We start from the raw sequence: 26422 nt of genomic DNA on the forward strand, positions 1-26422 counted from the left end.
AGGAGAAAGCTCCATTCAGGAGCTTTTCCCTAGCATTTTTTTGATTCTGAACTCTTCAGTGAGACCTGTGGTCTTCACAACAGAAAAGCCTCAGTGGGAAAAACACTCTGAGACTAAGGCACCTGATATGACAGGCTCCCTCCTGCTCAGGCTCACCCGCGCCACAGCACAGGGTACAGAGCACACTGCTCCTTGTCACCAAGATCTAGCCACTTTCTCACTAACACTTCTGTACAAAAGCCGTCGTGCAGCTCACATGTGCCCAGCCAGAAAGAACTACTGGATTCTTTGGTGAAAACCGATAGTGGGATATTTCTAAGGAATGCCATTATTTAACAGTATGGAATATATACATTTCCTAAATTTCAAAGTCCCTTCGTAGTAATACCAGCCAGTCCTTACCCAGGGGTGCTTTTTATATTTATTTAGAGCCCTTGTATTTTGACAGCTTTATTGAAAAGAAATTCCCTGTAACTAGTGAAAACACAACTTCAGACAGTGCTGGGAACTGCCAAAAGAAATAATTACACTTAATTATAAAACAACAGAAAATAACAAGTGTTGGCAAGGATGTAGAGAAATTGGAACCCTCGTACATGGCTGGTGGGGATGTAAAATGGTGCAGCTGCTGTGGAAAACAGCCTCAAATGGTTAAACGTAGAGTCACCACGTGACCCAGCAACTCCACTCCTAGCTATCGATCCCAAGGGAAAGGAAAACCTGCCTACACAAAACTTGAACACAAATGTCCTTAACAGCATTGTTCTTATAGCCAAAAGGTAGAAACAACCCAAAAGTTCACCAGTAGATAAACAGATAAAGTACGGTCTATCGTACAATGGAATATGATTGGGCCACAAAAAGGAATAAAGTACTGATATACATTATAACATGGATGATTCAATTAAAAGATTATTTTTTTAAAAAACTAAAAATAATTTTTAAAAACCCACAAGGACCTGCTATATATCCCTACTGTATAGCAGTAGAGATATATATGTATCTATAGATATACATGTGTATTCTTTTTCAGATTCTATTCCATTATAGTTTATTACAAGATACTGAAGGTAGTTCATATATATACCTAACTGAATCACTTTGCTGTACACCTGAAACACTGTAAATCAACCACACTTCAATTAAAAAAAAAAGATTATAAAAAAAATGGATGAATCTCAAAATCATTATGTTAAGTGAGAGAAGTCAGACACCAGAGGTCACATATCGTAGGATCCCTTTTATGTGAAACATGCAGAACAGGTACATCCACAGAAAGAGAAAACACATTAGTTGTTTCTGGGGGCTGGAGGAGGGGAGAGAATGAGGAATAACTGGTGTCCTTTTGGGGCAACAAAAACTGGATAGTGGTGATAGTTACACAACACTGCTACCAGATGCCACCAAAATGTCTCTTTAAAATGGTTAAAATGGTAAATTTGATGTTATGTATATTTTACTTAAAAAAAAAGAAAAAAGAGGGAAACAATGAAGTTAGACTCTTCCAGCACCCCAGGAGGGCCAGTGCTGTGCCCACAGCGGTCTGAGCTCTAAGTCAACAACACGGTCACTGGAAATGAGCTCTGCCCTCTCACCCCCTCCCCACCGCCCTCCCCAACCCTCCTCCCCACCCCGCCTCCCTGATCTGCTCTTCAGCCATTTATACACTCACCCTCAGTGCAAATACCACATTAAAAAGAATCATGGTGGGAGCCTCCCTCTTCGGAGATGGATCTGTCTTGGAGACCTGTGAAAGAGGCATAGTTCTAGTGAATGAGAGCCACCACCTCCCAAGAAAAGCACTTAGAGCTATTACTTCAGGCAGGGAAAGTGTTCCAGAATACAGCAGAACCAGAGAAAAGCAGAGCGCTAGGTCTCTGATAAGCGACCAGCGCCTTTGCACAGGCAAGTGCTGGCTGCATGGAGACAGTCACAGTGGAGAAAGGAGCAGGAAGGTGTTGTGACCCAAAGTGACAAGACTGTCCCAGTCACCTCGAGTGAGCTGAGGTGCCCAGAGGAGAAAAGGTGGAGAGGTGCCCAAGTGGCTGGAGTGCTCCCTGACCAGACCCTCCCTTCCCCACGCCAACCCCCGTGCCCACTTGAGTCCTCCCAGGCAGGACAAGTACTCAGGACAATGCTCCCACCCAGGAGAGACAGGGCTGCCGCTGGGGCACCCAGCCAGCCCAGGGCCCAAACACCAAGCTGCCTACAAGTGTTGCCACCAGAGGGCAGAGGAGTCTCTGGGCCATCTCAATCAGGCCTGTCACCATCCCTGTCCCTCCATGTCTCCAGGCCAGTACTGCCAAAGCTCCCCTCCGTCACCCACAGGCCATCAGTGGGGCTGAGCCTGTCTGAGCAGCATAGGTGCCACCACAGCCGTCTCCTCAGCCATGGCCCCCTGCCCTGGTGCCTCCATGTCTCAGAAGCTCCTCCTGTGGGCTTAGTCATGGAGAAGATCTGAGGACCACAACCCAGACCCTCACGGGATTTCTGGATTGTGTAAGTGGAGCTAAGTCTTGTGCTGTCACATCAAAACCCTTCAGAATCTAAGTGACACTGTGTGCAAAGGACTGACTGGCAGCTTCTGGTGTGCAAATTCCCTTGGGTAACAACAGTGCATTCAGGCCCCATCAGAGAACGCATACAGAGGGTGTGGCACAACAGTAAGAGCTAAATTAATAACAATATTGGCTATGATATCACTTAATAAGAAGAAATGCTTGTACTACTTTATATAAAGTTCAAGAATCTGACAAACGCTGCTTAACTCGTCCTCTTGGCCTCCCCGCAGAAACCGGCATCATATCTACAAAGTAGAAGGCCACAGTCAGGAGAAAGGCTGGATGCAAACAGCAAAAGCTAAGGGCAGGGGCTGAGACACCAGGGCAAGGACGTCTGTGTCCTTCTCTGCCAGGCCCTCAGGGCCCAGGAGGAGGTGCAGCCAGGCAAGCACCTGACGGGATCTGCTGCACGGGGCTGCCTTCTGCAGGCCCGCATCAGCCCAGGGAGGGCGTACCTGGCCCAGCGCGTGCTGCAGCAGCGTCGGGTGCCCGACAAAACGCACGTTATCGATCTTCAGTTCAAACTTCTGCCCACACATTTCAGACTTGGTCGCCAGAATTGTTGCCAGAATGACATCTGAAAACCTTAAAATTAAAAAAAGGTAGAGTGGAAAAGAGTTAACCAAGCACCACAGCACCAAACCTGCTGCCCCAGGGGTAGGGGGTAGCTGCGCGCAGGGTGGCTCTGCCCCCACTGCTGACCTGGAAGCTTCTGACAGTCTCCCTTCTTTTTTTTGGACATTGGAGATTTTTCCTTTATTTTTTTTTTATTTATTTTTTGATGTGGACCATTTTTAAAGTCTTTATTGAATTTGTTACAATATTACTTCTGTTTTATGTTTTTGGTTTTTTGCCCCAAGTCATGTGGGATCTTAGTTCCCCGACCAGGGATCGAACACGCAACCCCCTGCACTGGAAGGCGAAGTCTTAACCACTGGGCCACCAAGAAGTCCCTATCTTTTAATTTATTTTTGGCTGCATTGGGTCTTTGTTGCTGTGCGTGGGCTTTCTCTAGTTGTAGTGAGTGGGGGCCACTCCTTGTTGCAGTGTATGGGCTTCTCATTGCAGTGGCCTCTCCTGTTGCTGAGCACTGGCCCTAGGTGTGCGGCCTTCAGTAGTTGCAGCACGCGGGCTCAGCAGTTGTGGCACGTGGGCCCTAGAGTGCAAGCTCAGTAGCTGTGGTTCACGGGCTTAGCTGCTCCGCGGCATGTGGGATCTTCCCAGACCAGGGACCAAACCCACGTCCCCCGCATTGGCAGGCGGATTCTCAACGACTGCGTCACCAGGGAAGTCCCCCGACAGTCTCCCTTCTGAAGCAATCCCCAAGACTAGGGTCGCAAAGTCACCAGAACTACAAGGCGGAAGGTGCGTGCTGCCACCCTGGCCCCCGCCCGCCTAGGAAGGCAGGAGGAGCAAGGCACCTGCCCGGAGAGGAGGAAGCTGCGGGAGCCTGCGTGGCTTGTCAGGCTGGGGGCCTCCCCCACTGGCCCAGGCGTGCTGGGCTGCCCCCCTCAGCTCCCGGGACCCCCACCCCTCAGTGCTGTGCGAAGGCCGAGGGGAAGCACGAACTGCAGCGTACTGATCACTCTCCTCACAGCTCGGCTGCCGGGCCCTTCCCTTACCCTCAACACTTAAACCTTCCAGTTTTTATTAGGGAAGAAAGGTTCCAGACACACTAGATGTGCAGACCCACTGACTGACATGGACGGAGGGATGGACAGGGCTGGACACCATGCAGGAGGAATGACTGGGTGCAGGTAAGAGCAGTTTGGATATGATCCCTGTAAAACTTCCCCTTTTCCAGGCTCTTCTGCACCTTTAGGTCTCCTTCCTGCCTGGGGGGCGGGGGGGGATCAGATAAGGGAGAGTCACTGCAGGGAGGAGAGGACAGCGCAGACTCTTATCTCAGAGCCCAGGCTCGGGGCTCCACTCTGGAAACTCGGATGCACCGTGTCTAACCTGGAGCCAGAAGGCAGACAAGTCCTGTGCTCATTTCTCCACCTGGGGAAAGCATCTCCATCACGCAGGTCGGAGGACAGGTTGTGCTGAGAGGGGCCCCAGCCTCCCTGGGGCCGCATTCTGTCCTAAAGAGCCCATCAAGGACAAACACTCAGCGTTGAGTCTTGGGCTTTCCCGAGGAGCTGTGGTGAACGGGCACCACACCAGATACTTCTCTCCAGGAGGCCCTTGCTCTAGGGGGAGGGAAGCACTTCACACCAGAACCCTCGTCTTCAGAGAAGGGAAGCGTGCTGCACACTGCTGCAACTCCAAAACAGCAAACACCTCCAGGATAAACAGATCTAGGAGAGGGGCCACTGGCTCCTGGCTCCTCGCACACTGCAGGGCTCACCAACCGATGCAGGAGTGACTCGGAGCCACCTGCAGCAAGGGCCTGGCTACGCTCGACCTGCATCGAGCAAGACAAAGCCCGGGACTTCCCAAGCCTCTCCCCTCCAGAGGGTGGGGAGCCTGGGGGGGGTCACGCTGGTGTCCAGCCTTCCTCCAGGACTGACGTGGTCTTCTAGGCGTCCTAAGTCGCCCTGTGGCTCCCAAACAAACCAGATGCAGAGGGTCTGTCAGAATGGGCTGCCATTCCACTTGCACTGTCTGGGCTGCGGTCAGACCTTCTGACACCGATACCATCAAAGACATTCTGGGACACGCGGCCCCCACAGCCAGAGCCCTTGGCCTCCCCTGTGGGTGTCTCCTCCCTGGAATACTGCTCCCTGGAGTGATTAAACCAGAGATGGAAGATTCCAGTGTCTTAGACCAGAATCGTTACATGCTTTCTTCAAAAGCCCCCAGTGGCTCACTCTGCCCTGGAAGCCGCATCTGAGGGCCCAGTTAGGGTGACGGAGGGCCCAGGGTGGTGGAACCTAACAAACACTGCTGCCCTAGAGCCTGACCCAGTGCCAACACTACCCGCCCTATCTGAACAAACACCTCCCTCTACTCTGCCACCCACTGACTCAGGACACACCAATAACAGATAGAAAAACAACCTTCCACCACCCCAGAGACTTCACTTTTTACTGTGATATCCAAAAATCTCCACCAAAAACCTCTGCTCTGCCACGAAGAGCCTCAGATGGGCCTGAGCCCTGGCCCTCAGCCACCATTCCAGGAACCTAAGTTAGCCGGGCTGTGGGATGGGGACTGAGATTCAGAGGCAAGAAGTGGTGGCCTAGCTCACGACTATAAATGTCCAAATCCAAAGGCCAAACAGAAAGCGCTTTCCCCGCTTGGGCCCAGAGAGGCCGGGGTCTCCAAAAGCAGCCAACCAGAAAGCCAGGTGTGCTCAAGTTAAAAGCCACACTGCCCTAAGTGGCCACTCAGGGAGGTCCCTCTGCTGTTTGGCCACTCTGCTTGTCTGAGCAAGTCTGGCCCACAGAGAAATCCACTCACCAGAGCTTAATATTACACACTGATGACAGAAAAAACACTTGAATGGCTTTATACTTTATACAGCATCTGCTGACATAACATGCACAAAGACAGAGTTATGTCCATCATGACATAACTGCCATAAATAGCAAATCAAAACAAAAACAAGTGTCAATGTTTGTTTGTTTGTTTTGGTCACGCCACGTGCCTTGAGGGGTCTTAGTTCCCTGACCAGGGATTGAGCCTGGGCCCTGGCAGTGAAAGCGCCAAGTCCTAACCACTGGACCGCCAGAGAATTCCCTCAATATTTGTTGTTGTTTCCAAAATTTAGAAAAATACTTTTCCCTTGTTTTGATGGTGATAGGTCTGGTAAACATATTGTAACACAATAAAATCGCTGCTACAAAAACTAACATTTAGAGATTAAGAAAGAAAACACATTTAGAAAGATGAATCAGCCCAGCTGGAAGACAAGTCAAGACCTTCCATTCCTGCTGAGACACTTGGGAACAGGGCTTTTTCTCTGACCTGGCCAAAAAAAGAAGGGACAGCACGGAAGAGAGCTCGACTCTGCCCCCTCCCATTCTGGGGGCTCCCAGATGCTCTGTGCACCTCCAACACCCAGGAGGTACGCCCTGTCGGGGATGGGAGGGCCCCACTGTATCCCTACCTCCCAGAGAAGTGTCATATAAACCCCATGGGAACATTTTTGCCTCTAATGGGCACACACAACAGCATCCAAGCCCAAGCATCACATGGAACACTCAGCCCTTGGTAGAGACTCCCACTAAGCCCCTCTGATAAATGAAGGCAAGGAGCAATGATCAAGGGTCTCTCTGGGGGGCAGCAGGTGGATGAGACAAGCAACCTTGCTCCTGCTTGCCAACCACCCTCCCAGGGCACGGTGTCTGCCTGGAGGAGGGGGCATTTGTGTGCATGCCTAGTCCCAGAAGTCCCTGGTGCCAGCCAACCCTGTCTTGGCACTCAGGTACAGAGAACCAGCTAACTAAGTCCAGGGGGAGAAAGGGCAGGGGCTGTGGAAAGCCTGGGCACTCATGGGGCACAGGGCAGTGAGCCTGTGTGCCCGTCAGTCCTTCTCCAGCACTGAGGGAAATCAGGAGTCCAGCACAACCACAGGAGAAGGCGGCAGGAACTGAGACAGAAGGACGGTGGAGAAGCCTTGGCCTTACCCTGCAGCCAACCACCCATCGCCTGGAGGACACGGCTCGCTGAGACGGGAACAGGACCATCGAGACCAAACAAGAACACAGCAACTCTAAAAATCATGAAGAGTTACGAGGTCGTGATCAACACAGTGCTAAGGTCTGGCAGAAGTACCACCACTTATGTTAACTACTGAGGTCAAGGCTAAGCCACTCTGCCACACAAGCAAGAACAGACACTCCCCACGTGGAAGACGTACTGCACAGTCTTTCCACCAACGCTCCAATTCTTACGTGTGAACCCAGGCCGGGCAAGAATGAGTCAGTTCCCAGAAGCAAGAGCAAGGCCAGAGGACACCAGTCAGAGCCCAGCACCACACGCACTAGCTAGACGCCTGGGCACAAGTGTTCAATCTTCTGACCAAACCGTCTCAACAAGATCAAATGAGGTCCCACAGGTAGAAGCCTCACGAAAACTGCAGAGCGATGATGAGTATCTCAGCCCCAATTCCCGAGGTCCTGTGGCCACTTGCAGAGCTTACCTCCCTAACAGGAAGACCGCACCTTTCCTAAGCTTGACCTTCAGGCCGTAGAGAAAACAGACAATATCCATTTTCTTCTCTCCCTAGTGAATTCTAGAAAAGGGTTAAAAGAATTGTGATGGTCAATTCCTGTACCCTGGAACACATCATCACGATGATTCATCTCATAAAACTATCCCGTGCTCTAAGGCAGTGCAGCCAACAAAGCTTTCGACACGGTGGAAAGACACTAAACCTGCGCCTTCCAACACAGTGGCAGCTGGTCACGTGGGGCCACTGAGCACCTGAAATGTGGTCAGTGCAACTGAGGAACTCAATTTCTTTCTTTCTTTCTTTTTTGGCCACACCGCACGGCTTGCGGGATCTTAGTTCCCCAACCAGGGATCGAACCCACACCCTCGGCAGTGAGAGCGCAGAGTCCTAACCACTGGACTGCCAGGGAAGTCCCAGTTTCTAATTTTATTTAATTTCAGTCTACCTCATTTTAAACGGCCACCCGGGCCAGGGAGGACAGCCCTGGGCAGCGCAGCTCTGCGTCCTCCCTCCCCTGAGGCCAGCCATCACCACACGCAGAGGCAACCCATCAGGCCTATTAACGTGCCTTTGACCTGGCAAACCAACAAGCAGGAACGTTCCACCGGTTGCAGAAGAAAAAGCACCTCTGAAAATGACAACCAAGGAAAATGGAGAATGGGTGTGAGGCACCGTCACTGCGTGGCTCCGGGAAGATGTCTGGGCTGGGACAGCGCCCCCCGGGTGCCAGGGCAAGAGCAGGAGCTTGGCAGGTCTGTACAACAAAACGCAGCTGGGCCCCTGGGGGTACTGACCTGCACCTCTGAAGGTGGGGTGGGGAGTGGGATCACCAGGTGCTACAATGTGTTAAAATGACCAAATAGAGGCATTCTTCAGTTTTATGAATGTCTAAAGAGACCAGCTTGTTCTCCTTAGGGAACAAGCATGTCTGGGGTCCCGACAGACCCACAATGTCTTATTCCCTTCCCCTGGTTTCCTCTCTTCATTATGCTAAATACAGAATGAATTCCCCAGAAAACATCCTCATGGTCATTTTATTACAAGCCTCTGAAAAGTAACTGCAGCAATTAGGTGCTGCCAGTCCTCCTCACAGACTGTTCGAAGAGCTCTTTCTGAATCTTCAGCAGCCCGAGCCTCACGTCACGGAGCAGGCGGGTGGCCAGCCCTGCTCTGAACTCTCCATGACACAGGTGGGGGACAAAATGCACTCAGCGGGTGTGCAGGGGCAAAAGCTTTCTATGTGCCTCACAAACAAGAGTTTGTTCCCTGTTGCCATCTTTAAAGGACACGACATCCACAGGCCTCTAAGTCAAGCAGGATGACCCACGGGATATCCAGCAGCACCCCCCCACCACTGGTCCCTCTTCCAGAACCCACTCCCCTCAGAGATAGTCACTGGTCATGCCAGAGGTCCCTGACACCCTTACACAAAGGGATACAAACCCCTCTTGGAAGCACACAGCACTATGGCAGGCGTGGTGCCGTGTCAGAGAACTGAGGGAAACCATACTAACGCACTGCATGGCGAGGGCCCAGCATGGGGACCTCAGCTACTTTCCCACAGACGTTACCTCACGCAGGACTGGCAATTTACAATCTTTTCTCCTTCATCTGGGCCTGAGTTTCAATTCATTAAGCTTTAAAATGAACATAAGAAGGCAGAAGTGGTCATTTCTCAAGGCTGCCACCTAGAAAGCACTTCCCAGAGAGAAGAGGGGTAGCATGCACAGGAAGGAACAGGACCTGCCTTTCATCCGGGCCCTAAAAAGCAAGGGTCACGACAGCCCTGGCTCTCAGGCCACCTCACCACCTGGACAGGCTGTGCTGCACCCAAGCACCTACATTTGACCTCTGGACACGTGCTTGACGACTAGGGTCTGAGGACAGCACCGCGATCTGCCGTCCTGCACGTTCCTCTCATGGGAGATAAATGTCCTGCAGGGACACGGCTTCATCTGTTCTCCAACCTGCCCTACCAACCACACAGCCCACAGCAGGACCATAAAGCCAAACTAGGCAGAAAGCCAGAGACTGGCAACACAATCCCCACCTCTGTCTGCCTGAAACTCCTGACCAAGTGGAAAAGAGAACACGGGGTTCCTCAGGGGAAAAAACATCTGGGTCAATGGGAGGACCAGACCCGCCACGGAGTGAATGCAGAGCCCGTACCTGGAGTCGCCGTCCTGGTCCTCGGCATGCTCTCTGGTGCTGTTGACAGCATATCTGCTACGAGGCTTACCTGAGTGAAGGCAAAAAGGGGAAAATAGATAAGAAAACAGGATCTATCCACATACAGGAAGGTTGTTGAACCATTAAAAGTGATGGCTTCTGCTCTTGGATTGGAAGAACTAATATTGTTAAAATGGCCATACTACTCAAAGCAATCTACAGATTTAATGCAATCTCTATCAAATTACCCATGATATTTTTCACAGAACTAGAACATATAATCCTAAAATTTATATGGAACCATAAAAGACCCAGAATTGCCAAAGCAATCCTGAGGAAAAAGAATGGAGCTGGAGGCATAACCCTCCCAGACTTCAGACAATACTACAAAGCTACAGTAATCAAAACAGCATGGTACTGGGACTTCCCTGGTGGCCCAGTGGTTAAGACTCCGTCCTTCCACTGCAGGGGGTGTGGGTTCAATCCCTGGTCGGGGAACCAAGATCCCGCATGTCACATGGCACGGCCACAAAAAAAAAAAGTTTAACAGTTTTTCCAAGAAGCTGTGATAACATGGGAAATGTTCTTGCTACTATGTTAAGTTAAAAAAAAAAGGGATTATATATATATGCACACATGCGCACACACACACTCTCAGTGTATGCTGGCAACTAGGCTGGAAAAAGCACAGGTAAAAGAAAGAATTTTTAAATGTCCATACAGCAATATCCTTCATATACAAAAACAACAATATCTTACCCAAATAATAACGTTTAAAGACTTAAGGACAGGGACTTCCCTGGTGGCACAGTGGTTAAGAATCCGCCTGCTAATGCTGGGGATACAGGTTCGAGCCCTGCTCAGGGAAGATCCCACATGACGTGGAGCAACTAAGCCCGTGCACCACAACTACTGACCCTGCACTCTAGAGCCCGTGAGTCCCAACTACTGAGCCTGCATGCCACAACTACTGAAGCCCACGCGCCTAGAGCCCGTGCTCTGCAACAAGAGAAGCCACTGCAATAAGAAGCCCGTGCACCGCAACGAAGAGTAGCCCCCGCTCGCCTCAACTAGACAAAGCCCGCACGGAGCAACGAAGACCCAATGCAGCCAAAAAATAAAGGAAAAAAAAAAAAAAGAGACTTAAGGACATTTATCACAGGCAAGTTTTTCATGTACAAGAGGCCCAAGAAGAAAACAAAAATGCTAACAAGGGTGACGAGGATGAAAAGAGGACAGACTATGTTCCTGAATGAGAAGATTCAACATAAAGATCCCGTTTTCCCCATTTAATCACCATGTTTAATGTGACCCCCAAAACAATAGCAATGGCTTGGGAGTGGGATCTAACACAGTCACTGCTAATGTTTACAAGGAAAGCAAGCAGAAACACCAGGATGATGCTGAAGAAGAAAGGTGATGATAAATGACTAATCCTACCTGATGGTATAACACACTATAAAGTTACAATAATTCATCTGTGTGGAACCCACACATAGATAGATTATTGGGAGAGGTAAGAAAAGTCAGAAAACAAACTCAAATAAACATGGGAATTTAGTATGCCATGAAGGCAGCAAAACTAATCAGGAGGGCAACGTGAATGAGTCCATAAAATGATGCTGGGACTAGGCAGCCACACGGAAGAGAAAATTATACTGACTCTGAGCCAACCCCTCTCTAGCCGTGTGTGGGCCGCACGTTCCCACATCTTTCTTCATCCATCACAGCGCCTGCTCCACAAGGCTCCAGGAGGCAAACAGGGGCATACACACAACTCTCAGCAAGTGCCCAGAAAATTCCAGCTCTAGGAAGGAGCCTTCACCTTACACCAAAAGAAACACATTTTTAAAACAAGAAGATAAACATTCCACGGGAAAACACGAGAGACTCCTTTTGTTAATAATCTTGGAGAGCAGAAGGCTTTTCTATGTGTAACAAAACTCAGAAACCACGAAAGAACAGACTGAAAACTTGATTCCATGAAGATCAAAACTCAGAGGCACGGCTTCCCTGGTGGTGCAGTGGTTAAGAATCTGCCTGCCAATGTAGGGGACACGGGTTCGAGCCCTGGTCTGGGAAGATCCCACATGCCGCGGAGCAACTGGGCCCGTGAGGCACAACTACTGAGCCTGCGTGTCTAGAGCCTGTGCTCCGCAACAAGAGAAGCCACGACAATGAGAAGCCCGCGCACTGCGATGAAGAGTAGCCCCCACTCGCCGCAACTAGAGGAAGCCTGCGCACAGAAACGAAAACCCAACACAGCCAAAAATAAATAAATAAATTTATTATAAAAAAAAAAACTCACAGGCAAACTGGCTAAATATGTACAGCTTTGTCAAAAAGGTCTATTTTTATCCTAAATATATAAAAAAACTCCTTCAAATCTGTAAAGAAAAAAAATCAAGCAATCCAAGAGGAAATTAGGCAAAGGTTATGAATAGGTGGTTCACTAAAAAGGAAATCCAAATGGCTTTGAAAACAGGAAAACATGATCACTCTCAGCTGGAAGGCAAATGTCCATTAAAACTACTATCAGATACAATTTTTCACCTATCTCATTAACAAACATAGAAAAATCTGATCTATTAAAAATACATAGCGGAGGGGCTTCCCTAGTGGCACAGTGGTTGGGAATCCGGCTGCCAGTGCAGGGGACACAGGTTCGAGCCCTGGTCTGGGAGGATCCCACATGCCATGGAGCAACTAAGCCCGTGTGTCACAACTACTGAGCCTGCGCTCTGGAGCCCACGAGCCACAACTACTGAAGCTGGCATGCCTGGAGCCCGTGCTCCGCAACAAGAGAAGCCACTGCAATGAGAGGCCAATGCACCGCAGCAAAGAGTAGCCCCTGCTCGCCACAGCTAGAGAAAAGCCCGCGTGCAGCAACAAAAGACCCAACACAGCCAAAAATAAAATAAATTAAATATATTAAAACAAAAAAACACAGCGGATCATCCCTTGGATATGAACACCCCATTTCTGTGAATTGATCATATATTCTGCAGAATGAAAATATATATCCATAAAGGACATTCACACTGTATTAGCAAAAGATTGGAAACAACTTAAATGCCCATCAACAGAAGACTGGATGACTAAATCACAGCAAATTCCTCCCATGATTCTGATAATTCTGAATCTATATCCAAGATGTAAAGTGAAAATGGAAACAGGGCAGAACTGTGTGAATTGTGTGCTCACATGTGTTTAGAAAATAAAACAATGCATGTATATGCTTGCATTTACACAGAAGGTTTCACAAAGACGCACAAGAAAATGGTAACAGCACCTGACACTACAAGGGGATGTGGGTGGCTAGGATCGATGAAAGAACTTTCTTTTCATAATCTAAATCCATTTGTACCTTTAAAACTTTGTACCATAGTTAGAAATTTAAAAGTAATTTTTAGGGCTTCCCTGGTGGCGCAGGGGTTAAGAATCCGCCTTCCACTGCAGGGGACACGGGTTCGAGCCCTGGTCCAGGAAGATCCCACATGCCACGGAGCAACTAAGCCCTCGCGCTGCAACTACTGAGCCTGCGCTCTAGAGCCCACGTGCCACAGCTACTGAAGCCCGCGTGCCTAGAGACCGTGCTCCACAAGAGAAGCCACCACAATGAGAAGTCCGCGCACCGCAACAAAGAGCAGGCCCCGCTCGCCGTGACTAGATAAAGCCGGTGTGCAGCAACGAAGACCCAACACAGCCAAAAATGAAATGTATTTTTTTAATAAGTAATTTTTTAAATCACATAAATTACAAATTGAACATTCATGATAGTGAAAAACTGCAAGTAACCTACACGTCCACCCATAGGGAAAGGGCATGTTCTTACCAGGCAGCTGTGTACAACCAAAAAGGGAGGTGATCTGTTTACTAGGTTGGAAAATGCTCCATGGCAGATGGCCCAATTGAAAAAAGAGCGACTGATAACAATACAGCTATGCGAGAGGGGGAAAAAACCCAAAGCAATAAATTATTTTTCTATGGAAGTATATTTGGTGTCTATGTACAGGAGGAACAATTACGAACATGGTAAGTGGTGATCCCTGCAAGCGAGGGAGGAGCAGCAGAACTGGGGGGAAGAGGTCAAAGAAAACTTCCGATGTACCTGGATTTCGTACTTAATCCAAGCTGAATACATTCATACGGTGCTTTAGCTCTTTTAAAAGGCCAGAGACACCGATGAAACGTTAGCAGGAGTGGCTTTGGCATGCTAAAACTATGAGTGATTTTTTTTTCCCTGCTTTTTTTTACTTTTCTATCCTTCCCCAACACTCTGTGATGAGAAGGCACCGCCCGTACGATAAGGAGAAGGAAAAAGGAAACGACTTCTCCGCTAACGGCGAGGGAGGCGGCGCCAGGCCCTCCGCCCGGCGCCCACTTACTTGTCTGGGACGCCGGGTGCTCCTGGCTCCTCTGGAAGGGGTACCTGAACAGCAGCTTATTGCCCCGGCTCCCCGAGCTCACCAGAATCACGCTGATGGGGCTGGTGTTGTCCCCCATCCCGCCGGGGGCCTGGGGAGGGGTCGGGCCGGGGCCAAGGCCGGGACGGGACCTGGGGGGGGGGGGGGGGGCCGTGGGGACCCCCACGTGGACGGGCCGGGGACGCGGAACTGAGCGCTCTGAGGACTGGTTGGGGGCGGGGGCCGAGGGGAGCCAAGCCGACGTCTCCCGCGCGACAGTGACGCAAACCAGGCTTCCTCCTAACGCGGCCGGCAACGCTCGCGAGACTCGCGCAACAGCACGGGGCAAACGCGCATAAGATACCTGCGCGCGGACCGAAGGCGTTTGCGCAGGCGCAGGCTGCTGTGTGCGCAGGCGCGAGGCCGTCTCTGGGCGGGGCGCGGCCCCTTTCTGGAGTCGGGAGAAGAGCCAACGGGAACGCTAGCGGGAGGGTGTGGCTGGGTTAGTCGTACGGTTCAAGGAATCTTTCTCTAAATGTTGTTTTATTCGTTATAAAAGGAACACTTGCTTTGGGCAGAAAGTTCTTTCTTAGAAACATAAAGGAATAAAATAAAAAAGTAAAAAAAAAAAATTACTTCAGTGGATCACGGACCTAAATGTAAGAGCTGACCCTGTAAAACTCTTAGGAGAAAACACGGGGGTTAAGTCCTCGTGACCTGGGGCTAGGCAGAGGTTTCTTAAATACGACACCAAGTGCACGAGCAACCAAAGAAGAAGTTAATTGTCCTGAATAGAGTTGCGAAATTTTGTGCTTCAAAGGACAAGACCAACAAAGTTAAAAGAGCGCTCACGAACCGTGAGAAAATGTTTTCAAGTCATATATCTGATGAGGGAATTGTATCCAGAATATATATATTTTAAACTCTTACAACTCTACAAGAAAAAGACAAGTAGCCAACTGAGAAGTGGGCAAAAGATGTGAATAGATATTTCCCCAAGGAATATAGACAAGTAGCCTGGAAGTACGTGAAAAGATGCTCAAACATCATTCCTCGTTAGAGAAACGCAAATCAAAACCAGAAAGAGAACACATCACACCCACTAGGATGGCTATAATCCAAAAGAAAAATGACAAGTGTTGGTGAAATTGGTATCTTGAGACACTGCTGGTGGGAATGTAAAATGATGCAGCTACTGTGGAAGACAGCCTAACAGTTCCTCAAAAGGTTAAACATAGAGTTCCGATATGACCCAGCAGTTCCATTCCTTAGTATATACCCAATAAAATTAAAACATACATCCACTCAAAAACTTGTACTGTGTTCATAGCACCACTATTCATAATAGCCAAAAAGTGCAAATAACCCAACTGTCCTCCAACTGATGAATAGGTGAATCCAATAAGGTATAACCTATGCAATGGAACAGTATTCAGTCATAAAAAGGAACAAAGTACCGATACATGAGTGAACCTTGAAAAAATAGATACTGTATGATTCCATTTATATAAATGTCCAGAATAGGCAAATCCTTAGAGACAGAAAGTAGATTAGGTTGTCTGGGGCTGGGGTAGTTGGGGGGTGTGTGACTGCTAATGGGGATGGGGTTTCTTTTGGGTGATGAAAGTGTTCTAAAATTGTGGTGATGGTCACATAACTCTCTGAATATACTAAAACCCGCTGAACTGCACACTTTGAATGGGTGGAATGTGTGATATGTGAATTCTATCTCACAGTACAGCTGTTTTTAAAAAGTAAAAAAAAAATCACCCCACCCACCCCATCCCAGTCTTCCCCCGGAGATTACTGTAGTGAACAGTCTACTGCAACTGTTTCCAAATCTTTTCAAGCACATCAGATGCATGAGAAAGTAACCAATGGGCTAAGGAATGAGATTTTCATTGCCAAAGTAACCTCTTGCACTGAAGATGACACAAACGTGTATTTTGCAGGACAGATTCATGGATTGAATCTGCCAGGATAACGGGTACATGCATCTGAAATGTCTCAGACGTTGCCCACCAACATATTGCCCTGCCCAGGGCTGCATAGCATGGACTTTATTTTTTCCCAAAATTTCAAAAAAAAGGAAATAGTGTGTTATGTTGCATTTTTTTATTGCTGAGGAGAAGAACTAACTGTATCACTTGATTATTTGCCAGAGCCTAAGAATTGCCTTCATGTTTCCTTTTGGGTTGTTTGTCCTTCTTTGATGTATTTTTATTTTGTGAGGGTTAGTTACCCTCTGTTACAGATTCTGCAAGCCTTTTTCCCAGTCTAGAATATATTGATTTTATGTATCATCAAAAGTTTTCTGAGTTCTCCCCCAGTTCCCATGAATGTCCCCAGAATGGAAACAAGGGCACAGGAGCAGGATGTGAGGTTGGGAGAGCTGGGTAGATGGGCTAGCTGTGGTAATGGGGGCCTCCCCACAGGGGTGCTGGGAATCTGCGGGTGCCCAGACATAATAACCAGGACTCTGACTCAGGCCTCCTTCCTCCGACTTCCCTGGACATGCTGCTGCCCCATTGGATGGTCCTATGGCCCCAGAACCTGGCTGTCCTTGGGCTGGGGGAAGGCCCAGACATGGAGAAACCATTATTCCTCAATTACCCACTCAGGGCCCTCTCCCTGCTAGCAACCTTCACAAAAGTATCCATTGTTTATTTTTCTGGCTGTGTGGCTAATGTCTTTTTATTGTAACAAGCACTGGAATCCATGAATGGTGATGGGAGCTCACCAGGATCCCCGCTCCCAGAGGTCATGGATACAACCCTTCCCAAGGCCCAGGTGCAGGGCTGTTGGAGGGCTGGACTGGAGGAAGTGGGGTCCGAATCCCACATCACCTTCACTGGCAGCATCTCAGTCCATGTCTGTCTGTCTGTCTGCCTCACTGGGCTGTTAGGGAAACCAGGGCTCATGGTCACTCCCTGGCCAATCCAGCCTGGTGCCGGCAGCCAGAGGGACCGAGGGTAGGCTGGCCCTACTCTGGGCCTCAGGTTCCCCACCAGTAACAGCAGTGGGAACAAATGGTCTCCTGAACAATGATGTGCCCAGGCCCAGCCTCTGCTCACTGCAGGGTACGTCCTCAGACTCCTCCCTGCCAGCACCCCACACCTCTAAGTCCTCATTTTAAATTTAAATAACTCTCTTTACTAACCTGCTTTTTGGAAGGTAAGTGGATTCTTGGAAACAGAAACTCTTGACCTTTCCTCCCAGCCTGGGTTCTCCCCCCACTCCCCAGGGCAGGGCCAGGAGGCTCCTTGGACGGGCCAGGCCTTATCAGTCCTGCCACTTGGTCTGGGCCTGATAGAGCCACCACAGACTGCCAGAGGGCCAGGCGGGGCTCACAGACCCTATCTCAGACCCACCTTGACATCTCCACCATCTCTGCTCAGGAAGAATCGTTCACCTACAATAGGAAGCACAATAATCTTGAATTCATGCTGCTGTGTCCCAAGGTCACAGGGTGACAGCTCATCCCTCTTAAGAGTGTGAGGGAGGCTATTCTAACCCCCATCCGAGGTTAAACCAGGGAAACTGGGGCTCACAAGGTACCCGACCCTGCCCAGGGTCACCTGGGGCTGCTTTTGGGTGAGGGTGTGCAGATCCCTCCTCCGTCTTCTGCTGAGACCAGGGCCCTCTGAACTCAGGCCCAACTGCACAAGCTCAGAACAAGCCTGGGGCTTGGAATTCGGCCCAGAGGCCAGCAGGTTTCAGCACCCTGAAGCCCTGCACAAGCTCAGGCTCCTCTTGTTTCAGGCGGGGAATGCAAGGCCCAGAGACAGAAGACCTTGCCCACAACAAACCTTGGTCTCCTCTGCCCACTGGGGCTGGTCCCCCTCTACTGAAACTGAATGTGTTTCGTAACCTTCCCGAGCCTCTGTTTCCTTATCTTAAAACATGTCATGATAATAAAATAAAACTTCTCTCACAGAGCTGTGAGGGTCAAATACCCAACGTGAAGAGTATCGGTCTATGCCCAGGACTTAGAAAGCACTTGGTAAATGTTAGCTAGGGCCACACAACAGACCTTACCTCACACCACACAAAATCAGTCCAAGGTGGACTGTTGCCCAGCTCAAAGGACCAAACAGTAAAGTTCTTAGAAACGTAATACAGAAGGTTCACTTCACTGAAGCCTTCAGTCCAACGCTTATTCCACTTGCTTAAAAAATTGAGGTAAAATTTGCACAACGTAAAATTAACCATTTGAAAGTGAACAGTTAATTCAGTGACATTTCATATATTCGTAATGGACGCAACCATCATCACTAACTAGTTCCAGAATATTTTCATCATTCCCCATCCTCCCCACTGCCCTCCCCCCAGCCCCTGGCACCCACTCATCCACTTCCTGTCTCTTTGGATTTGCCCGTTCTGGATGCTTCATATAAGTAGAATCACACAATATGTGGCCTTTCACGTCTGGCCTCTTTCACTTAGTATAATGTTCTCAAGGTTCATCCATGTCAGGGTGTGTTGGTGCTTCATTTTTATGGCTGAATAATATCTCATTGTACGGAAGTATCATGATTTGTTGATCCATTCTTCCACTGATGGACATTTGGGTTGTTTCCACCTTTTGGCTGTTGTGTATAGAAAGGTACAACACCTTTTTTTCTTTTTGCGGTACGCGGGCCTCTCACTGTTGTGGCCTCTCCCGTTGCGGAGCACAGGCTCCGGACGCGCAGGCTCAGCGGCCATGGCCCACGGGCCCAGCCGCTCCGTGGCATGTGGGATCCTCCCAGACTGGGGCACGACCCCGTGTCCCCTACATCGGCAGGCGGACTCTCAACCACTGCGCCACCAGGGAAGCCTGAAAGGTACAACATTTTTAAACCCAATTTTAAAAATCACTAAATTTTATTGCATTAAAATTATAAACTTCCATTCAAAAACAGTGCTAAGAGAGTGCAGGCAAAGTACAGACCTGGGGGATATAAGACACGTGAAACTGACAAGAACTTATATCCAGAATATTTTTAAAATTCCTATAAATCAATAAGACTGGCAACACAGTAGAAAAATGGCCATGACTTGGAAACTTCAAAAAAGAGGAAATCCAAAGTACAGCAAATATGTGAACAGGGGCCCAAGCTCATCAGCGTTAGGAAAGTGCAAATTAAGACCATGTGAGAACTAATACACACCCACCAGAATAGCTAAAATTTGAGACCAGGAGACCTACCACAGCAAACGTTTGTAAGGATGTGGAGAACGAGGAACTCAACCATCACTAGGGGAATGCAAGGTGGTAGTACAGCTGCTCCAGAAAGCGGTCTGGCATTAATTACTGAAGCTGAGAATTCCCATGCCCTAGACCCAGCAGCCCCGCTCCTAGGAATATATCTGACAGAATGTTCACTGCAGCATCATTCACAGCAACCAAGAACTAAACAACCCAAATGTCCATTCCCCAGTACCCTGTGTAACTCTGTGATATATTCCTACAAGGAAATACAACACAGAGATGACAATGAACACCCACAGCATCTCTGGCATGTCACAAACATGGGTGACAGAAGACACTGTACTGTTTCATGTACCTGAAGGCCAAAATCAGGCAAAACCAACTAAAGTGCCTAAGGACACATATTTGGGTAGCAAAAAGTTATTGAGGGACTCCCCTGGTGGCGCAGTGGTTAAGAATCCGCCTGGGCTTCCCTGGTGGCGCAGTGGTTAAGAATCCGCCTGCCAATGCAGGGGACGCGGGTTTGAGCCCTGGTCCAGGAAGATCCCACATACCGCAGAGCAACTAAGCCCGTGTGCCACAACTACTGAAGCCTGCGTGCCTTAGAGCCTGTGCTCCACAACAAGAGAAGCCACTGCAATGAGAAGCCCGCGCACCGCAACGAAGAGTAGCCCCCGCTTGCTGCAACTAGAGAAAGCCAGCGCACAGCAACGGAAGACCCAACGCAGCCAATAAAATAAATAAATAAATTAATTAATTAATTAAATCTTTTTAAAAAAAGGAAGTACTAAAAAAAAGAAAAAGAATCTGCCTGCCAATGCAGGGGACCCAGGTTCGAGCCCTGGTCCGGGATGATCTCACATGCCGCAGAGCAACTAAGCCTGTGCGCCACAACTACTGAGCCTGCGCTCTAGAGCCCACGATCCACAACTACTGAAGCTCGTGAGCCTAGAGTCTGTACTCCTCAACAAGAGAAGCCACCGCAGTGAGAAGCCCACACACTGCAACAAAGACCCAACACAGCCAAAACTAAATAAATAAGTAAATAATTTTTTTTTAAGTTATTGAAAAGCAAGAAGGTAAGTCAGGGTAGGGGTCACCTTTGGGGAGGACTGGGTTGCTGAATATGTGCCTTATAATAATTAATTAGGCTATGACATAATTCATTAGGCTATGATGTAATCTTGTGCTATATTTTACAATGAAAAAAGTAAAAAAAGAAAAGGGCTCCTGCCCACACCAATGCTTTGCAGGGCTTGGTAGTTTCAGAAACAAAGTGGCTTCCTGTGGCTCCCTCTCTTATGGAGGCCAAGGATGGGGGGGAGGTGCTGCCGGGAGAGAAACAGGAGGCCCTGAGGCCAGAGAGGAGGGGAGGACCGGCCCCATAGTGGGAGGCCTAGAGTCCACACTCATTACCTCCCACACTGGCTCCTGGCCACAGACCCCAGACACTGCAGCTGGGAGGCTTCTCCCAGACACATCCCTCACTGAGACCCTACTGTGCCTCCCCCTCTGGCAGACTTAATACCTTCGCCTGGCAGGCCAGCTCCAGCCTCACCCAGGACCTCCAGATTCCCTCCCTCTGCGTGACCTTCCACCTGGCGCTCAGCCTCCTCTGTCTCCCTCGCTCAGACTGTTTTCTCTGCCAGTCTGTCCATCTGTCTCTGTCTGTCTCCCTGCTGACACCTCTCCTTTCTAGGAGCTGAAGCCTCAGGATCAGGCTTACATACCCTTATGGAAGGCCCATATGCTGGTGGTGGCCCTGGAGTTTCCTTCTGAACCAAGCAACAGCCAGAGGTGACTGGGGAGGACCAGGCTCATCCCATTCTGGAACGAACCCAGAGAGGCAAAGCCACACTCCCTGTGAACACCTGGGGCCCTGGAGTCAGCACTGCCAGGAGAGGTAGCAACAAGCCTAAGGCCAGTGGAGGGTGGGCACCTCCCTGGGAGAGGGTGACCCTGTCACAGGAGAAGAGTGGGACAGATGTGAAATGTAAGTAGGGAGAGACCGGGAAGGGGCTTCCATGAAGGCAGACTCTACCTCCCGGCCACAGACAGGCACCAACAGCCCAGGTGAGATCCCCGCCCTCTCTGCTCAGCAGTGGGGAGGTATCCATTGGACTCAGCTCCTGCATTCAAACCTCCACACTCCCATCAAGCCCGGCTTGGGCGTAGAAGAGACCAACATCATGACACAACAACGTGCCGAGCACAGTGTCTGGCACACAGAAGGTGCTCGATCCTTGCTTATTCTTGTACACATTTTCCAATCAGAGGGCTTGTCTGAGCCTCACAATTTTCTCTAAGAATAGTTCAGCAAAATATCTGTGATCAGAACTCTCCACGCGGGAAACGTTTACCCATTCTGTAAAAAGTCTCATAGGCTCTTGTGCAGATAACTCTTTGACTCACTCCAAAATTCATACGGAAAGGCAAAGGAACCAGAATCACCAAAACCATTTTGGAAAAGAATAATGAGGGAGGAATGACATCACCCAGGCTTTTAACACCTTTATTGAGATAAAATTCACATACCATATATCCCACCCATTTAAAGCGTGCAATTCAGCGGGTTTTAGTATATTCGAGAGTTAGGCAGCCATCAGCACAATTTTAAAACGTTTGCATCACCCCAAAAGGAAACCCATCCGCATTAGCAGTCACACCCCCCAACTACCCCGGCCCCAGACAACCTAATCTACTTTCTGTCTCTAAGGATTTGCCTGTCCTTGACATATATATAAATGGAATCATACAATATGTATTTTTAATTTTTTTTGTCTGTGGTGGGTCTTTGTTGCCGCATTCGGGCTTTCTCTAGTTGCAGCAAGTAGAGGCTACTCTTTGTTGTGGTGCGCGGGCTTCTCATTGTGGTGGCTTCTCTTGTTGTGGCGCACTGGCTCTAGGCCTGCGGGCTTCAGTTGTTGCAGCACTCAGGCTCAGTAGTTGCAGTACACGGGCCCTAGAGAACGTGGGCTTCAGTAGTTGTGGCATGTAGGCTCAGCAGTTGCGGCATGTGGGCTTTAGGGTGTGCGGGCTTCAGTAGTTGTGGCTCGTGGGCTCTACAGCACAGGCTCAGGAGTTGTGGCACATGGGCTTAGCTCCACGGCATGTGGGATCTTCCCAGACCAGGGATCAAACCCGTGTTCCCTGCATTGGCAGGTGGATTCTTAACCACTGTGCCACCAGGGAAGTCCCACAATATGTATTTTTTCAAGGTTCATTCATGTATCAGTACTTTGTTCCTTTTTTTGATGGAATACTAGTCCATTGCATAGATTATACCATGTTTGATTCACCCATTCATCAGTTGAAGGACATTTGGGTTTTTTGCACTTTTTGGCTATTATAAATAGTGGTTGGTGCTACGAACACAGTACACGTTTTTGAGTGGATGTATGTTTTCATTTTACTGGGTATATACTAAGGAATGGAATTGCTGGGTCATATGGGAACTCTATGTTTAACCTTTTGAGGAACTGCCAGGCTGTCTTCCACAGTAGCTGCACCATTTTACATTCCCACCAGCAGTGTCTAAAGATTCCAATTTCACCACCTCCTCACCAACACTTGTTATTTGTCTTTTAAATATAGCCATTCTAATAGGTGTAGGTAAGGTTAGGGTTAGAGTTCAGGGTTAGGGGTTTTGATTATAGCCATCTTAGTGAGTGTGCTGTTTGGTTTTGATTTGCATTTCCCTAATGAGTAACGATGCTGAGCATCTCTTCATGTGCTTATTGGACATCTGTATGTTTTCTTTAGAGTATTGTCTATTAAAGTCCTTTGCCCAGTTTTCAATTAGTTTTTTGTCTCTATTTTTCAGTTGTAAGTTTTTTTATATTGTGGATCAGTCCCTTATCAGATGTATGATTTGCAAATGTTTTCTTCCATTCTTGGGACAGGATCTAATTTTAAGACCGATCATAAAGTTTACAGTAATAAACACAGTGTGATTTTGGTGAAGGATAGACACATAGATCAATGGAACAAAATAGAGAGTACAGAAACAGACCTGTAGAAATATGTCAAATTAATCTTTTACAAATGAATTAGAGAAGGTAATTCAATAGAGAAAGTATAGTGTTTTCAACAAAAGGTGCTAGAAAAATTGAACACTCATAGGCAAAGAAAAAAAACCTGGACATAAACCTCACACTTCATACAAAAATTATCTCAAAATGGATCATGGATCTAAGTGTAAAATATAAACTATGAAACATTTAGAAGAAACCATAGATAAAAGTCTCTGTGACCTGGGATTAGGCAAAGAATTCTCAGGCATGACTCTAAAAACATGAATCTTAAGAGAAAATCTTGATAAATTAGACTTCATCAAAAATAAAACTTTGGGGCTTTCCTGGTGGCGCAGTGGTTGAGAGTGCGCCTGCTGATGCAGGGGACACGGGTTCGTGCCCCGGCCCGGGAAGATCCCACATGCCACGGAGTGGCTGGGCCCGTGAGCCATGGCCGCTGAGCCTGCGTGTCCGGAGCCTGTGCTCCGCAACGGGAGAGGCCACAACAGTGAGAAGCCTGCGTACCGCAAAAAAAAATTAATTAATTAATAAAAAATAAAACTTTGGCTCCGCAAATGACACTATTAAGAAAATGAAGTGACAAGTTACAAACTAGGAGGAAATATTTGCAAATTGCATATCTGACAAATGATTGCATCCAGAATATATACAGAACTCTCAAAATTCAACAATAAGAAAACAAACAACCTAATTTTAAAATGGTCAAAAGACCAGAAGAGATATTTCACCAAAGAGAATATATGGGACTTCCCTGGTGGTGCAGTGGTTAAGAATCCACCTGCCAATGCAGGGGACACAGGTTCGAGCCCTGGTCTGGGAAGATCCCACATGCAGCGGAGCAACTAAGCCCATGCGCCACAACTACTGAGCCTGCGCTCTAGAGCCTGCGAGTCACAACTACTGAAGCCTGTGTGCCTAGAGCCACTGCTCCGCAACAAGAGAAGCCACCGCCATGAGAAGCCCATGCACCACAATGAAGAGTAGCCCCTGCTCACCACAACTAGAGAAAGCCTGTGCACAGCAGCAAAGACCCAATGCAGCCAAAAATTAATTAATTAATTAATTAATTAAAAAGAGAATACATGGATGGCAAATAAGCCCATGAAAAGACGCTGCACATCACTGGCCATCAGGGAAACACAAATTGAAGCCACAATGATATATTGTCTCACAACCGTCAGAACGACTAACATGTAAAGATTCTGACAAAGATGCACGGAAACTAGGACTTCCCTTCATTGCTGAGTGGAATGCAAAACGGTAAAGCCACTCTGGAAAACAGTTTAGTGGTTTCTTACAAAGTTAAACATACACTTAGCACATGAACCAACAATCCTACTCCTAGATATGGTATCATCCCAGAGAAAAAAAAACTTACGTTCACATAAAGACCTACACAAGAATGTTCATAGTAGCTTTATTTGTAATAGCCCCAAACTGGAAAAAGCCCACATGTTTGAGTGGGAGAATGGATGAACGTTAGCAATAAAAGGAAGCCAACTACCGATACCGGCAATGACATGCATGCATCTCAAGGGTATTGTTCTAAAAGAAGCCAGTCCTACAAGATGACATACAGTGTGGTTCCACTTATAGGATAGTCTCGAAAAAGACAGAATTATAGTGGTTGTCTGGGTGTAGGGGACAGGGGAAGGTGAGACTGCAAAGGGGCAGCCTGTGGGAGTTTTGCGGCTGATAGAGCTGTTGTGTGTCCTGACTGTGGTGGGGTTACACAAATCTACACACATGTCAAAATTCACAGAGCAGTACATTAAAAAAAATCAACTGTATTGTATGTTGAAATAATAACGTGGTGAGCAACAGAGCAGTCCCCAAAAGCACATGACATTAGGATTCTCTTATTGACCGGCCACCTCCTCCAGCTTTTCAGGAACAGAACCAGTCAGTACCTCCCTCCTCAGGGCCCACTTGGCAAAACCATTGCTTTCTTGTAGGAAACCCAGGGATCCTAGAGCCAGTGTCTGGGGGAGTGGGTGCGGGGGGGATGCTGGCATGGGGGTCCAGCCACAGGACCCACGGAGGAGCAATGCAGGCAGCAGGGGCACAGGCCAGCCGAGGAGGGTGTGTGGCCACTGCTCCTCTGGCTTCTCCCATTTTGTGATTCTGAAACGGACAAGGGCAATGCAGCACTGGGCTGCCTGGGCCCCTATCTCCCCTGGAGTCTGGTCAGGCTGCGGCCAACGCCCACTCTAAGGCCCAGCAAGGGCAGCCGGAGTGATAGCCCCTCACCCCACCAGGCCCACCGGGCCTTGACTGCCCACTGTCACTGGATCTGATAAGAGACCCACCCCCCATGGCCCCCTCCCCTCTCCCAGCGATGACCACAGCCTGGCCCCCACCCTGGCTCCACGTATATAAGGGGACCATGGGGGCTGAGCACCACGGACACCAGTTCTCAGCACACCCAGCTCCCACTCAGCCGCCACCATGTCTCTGACCAGGGCTGAGAGGACCATCATCGTGTCCATGTGGGGCAAGATCTCCACACAGGCAGACATCATCGGCACCGAGGCCCTGGAGAGGTGAGCACCAGGTGGGCTGGGATGGAGCCTGGTAGGGGACAGTGTGGGTCACTGAGGACAGGGGTCAGTAGGAGGGGTCAGGGAGGATAGGTCAGCGAGGAGCGTCAGTGAGGAGGGACAGTGAGGAGGGGACAGTGAGGAGGGGAGAGTGAGGAGGGTCAGTGAGGAGGGTCAGTGAGGAGGGACAGTGAGGAGCGTCAGTGAGGAGCGTCAGTGAGGAGGGTCAGTGAGGAGCGTCAGTGAGGAGCGTCAGTGAGGAGGGTCAGTGAGGAGCGTCAGTGAGGAGCGTCAGTGAGGAGGGTCAGTGAGGAGCGTCAGTGAGGAGCGTCAGTGAGGAGCGTCAGTGAGGAGCGTCAGTGAGGAGGGCACATATGCAGGTTCAGTGAGGAGGGT

At 48.9% G+C, this 26422-nt stretch overlaps 1 protein-coding gene across 5 annotated transcripts in view; it reads right to left on the bottom strand.

Moving 5' to 3' along the window:
• NPRL3 (NPR3 like, GATOR1 complex subunit) overlaps positions 1-14586 on the bottom strand; it is a 35528-nt gene extending 20942 nt beyond the window's left edge. Inside the window, exons 1-5 of one of the 5 annotated variants that reach the window (XM_032604966.1) lie at positions 14241-14484; positions 9853-9922; positions 7136-7174; positions 3017-3146; positions 1673-1747 (exon numbers count right to left, since the gene is read on the bottom strand). In XM_032604966.1, coding sequence (XP_032460857.1) covers positions 1673-1747; positions 3017-3146; positions 7136-7174; positions 9853-9922; positions 14241-14358 — 432 coding nt within the window. In that variant the 5' untranslated portion in view covers positions 14359-14484. Of the gene's footprint in view, positions 1-1672; positions 1748-3016; positions 3147-7135; positions 7175-7650; positions 7671-9852; positions 9923-14240 lie in introns of those variants that run through there. The other 4 variants (XM_032604964.1, XM_032604962.1, XM_032604965.1 and 1 more) reach the window with 4 other exon arrangements.
• Positions 14587-26422: the final 11836 nt, after the last annotated feature.

This window comes from Phocoena sinus, chromosome 15, assembly GCF_008692025.1.
Source record: "Phocoena sinus isolate mPhoSin1 chromosome 15, mPhoSin1.pri, whole genome shotgun sequence".
Lineage (NCBI taxonomy): Eukaryota > Metazoa > Chordata > Mammalia > Artiodactyla > Phocoenidae > Phocoena > Phocoena sinus.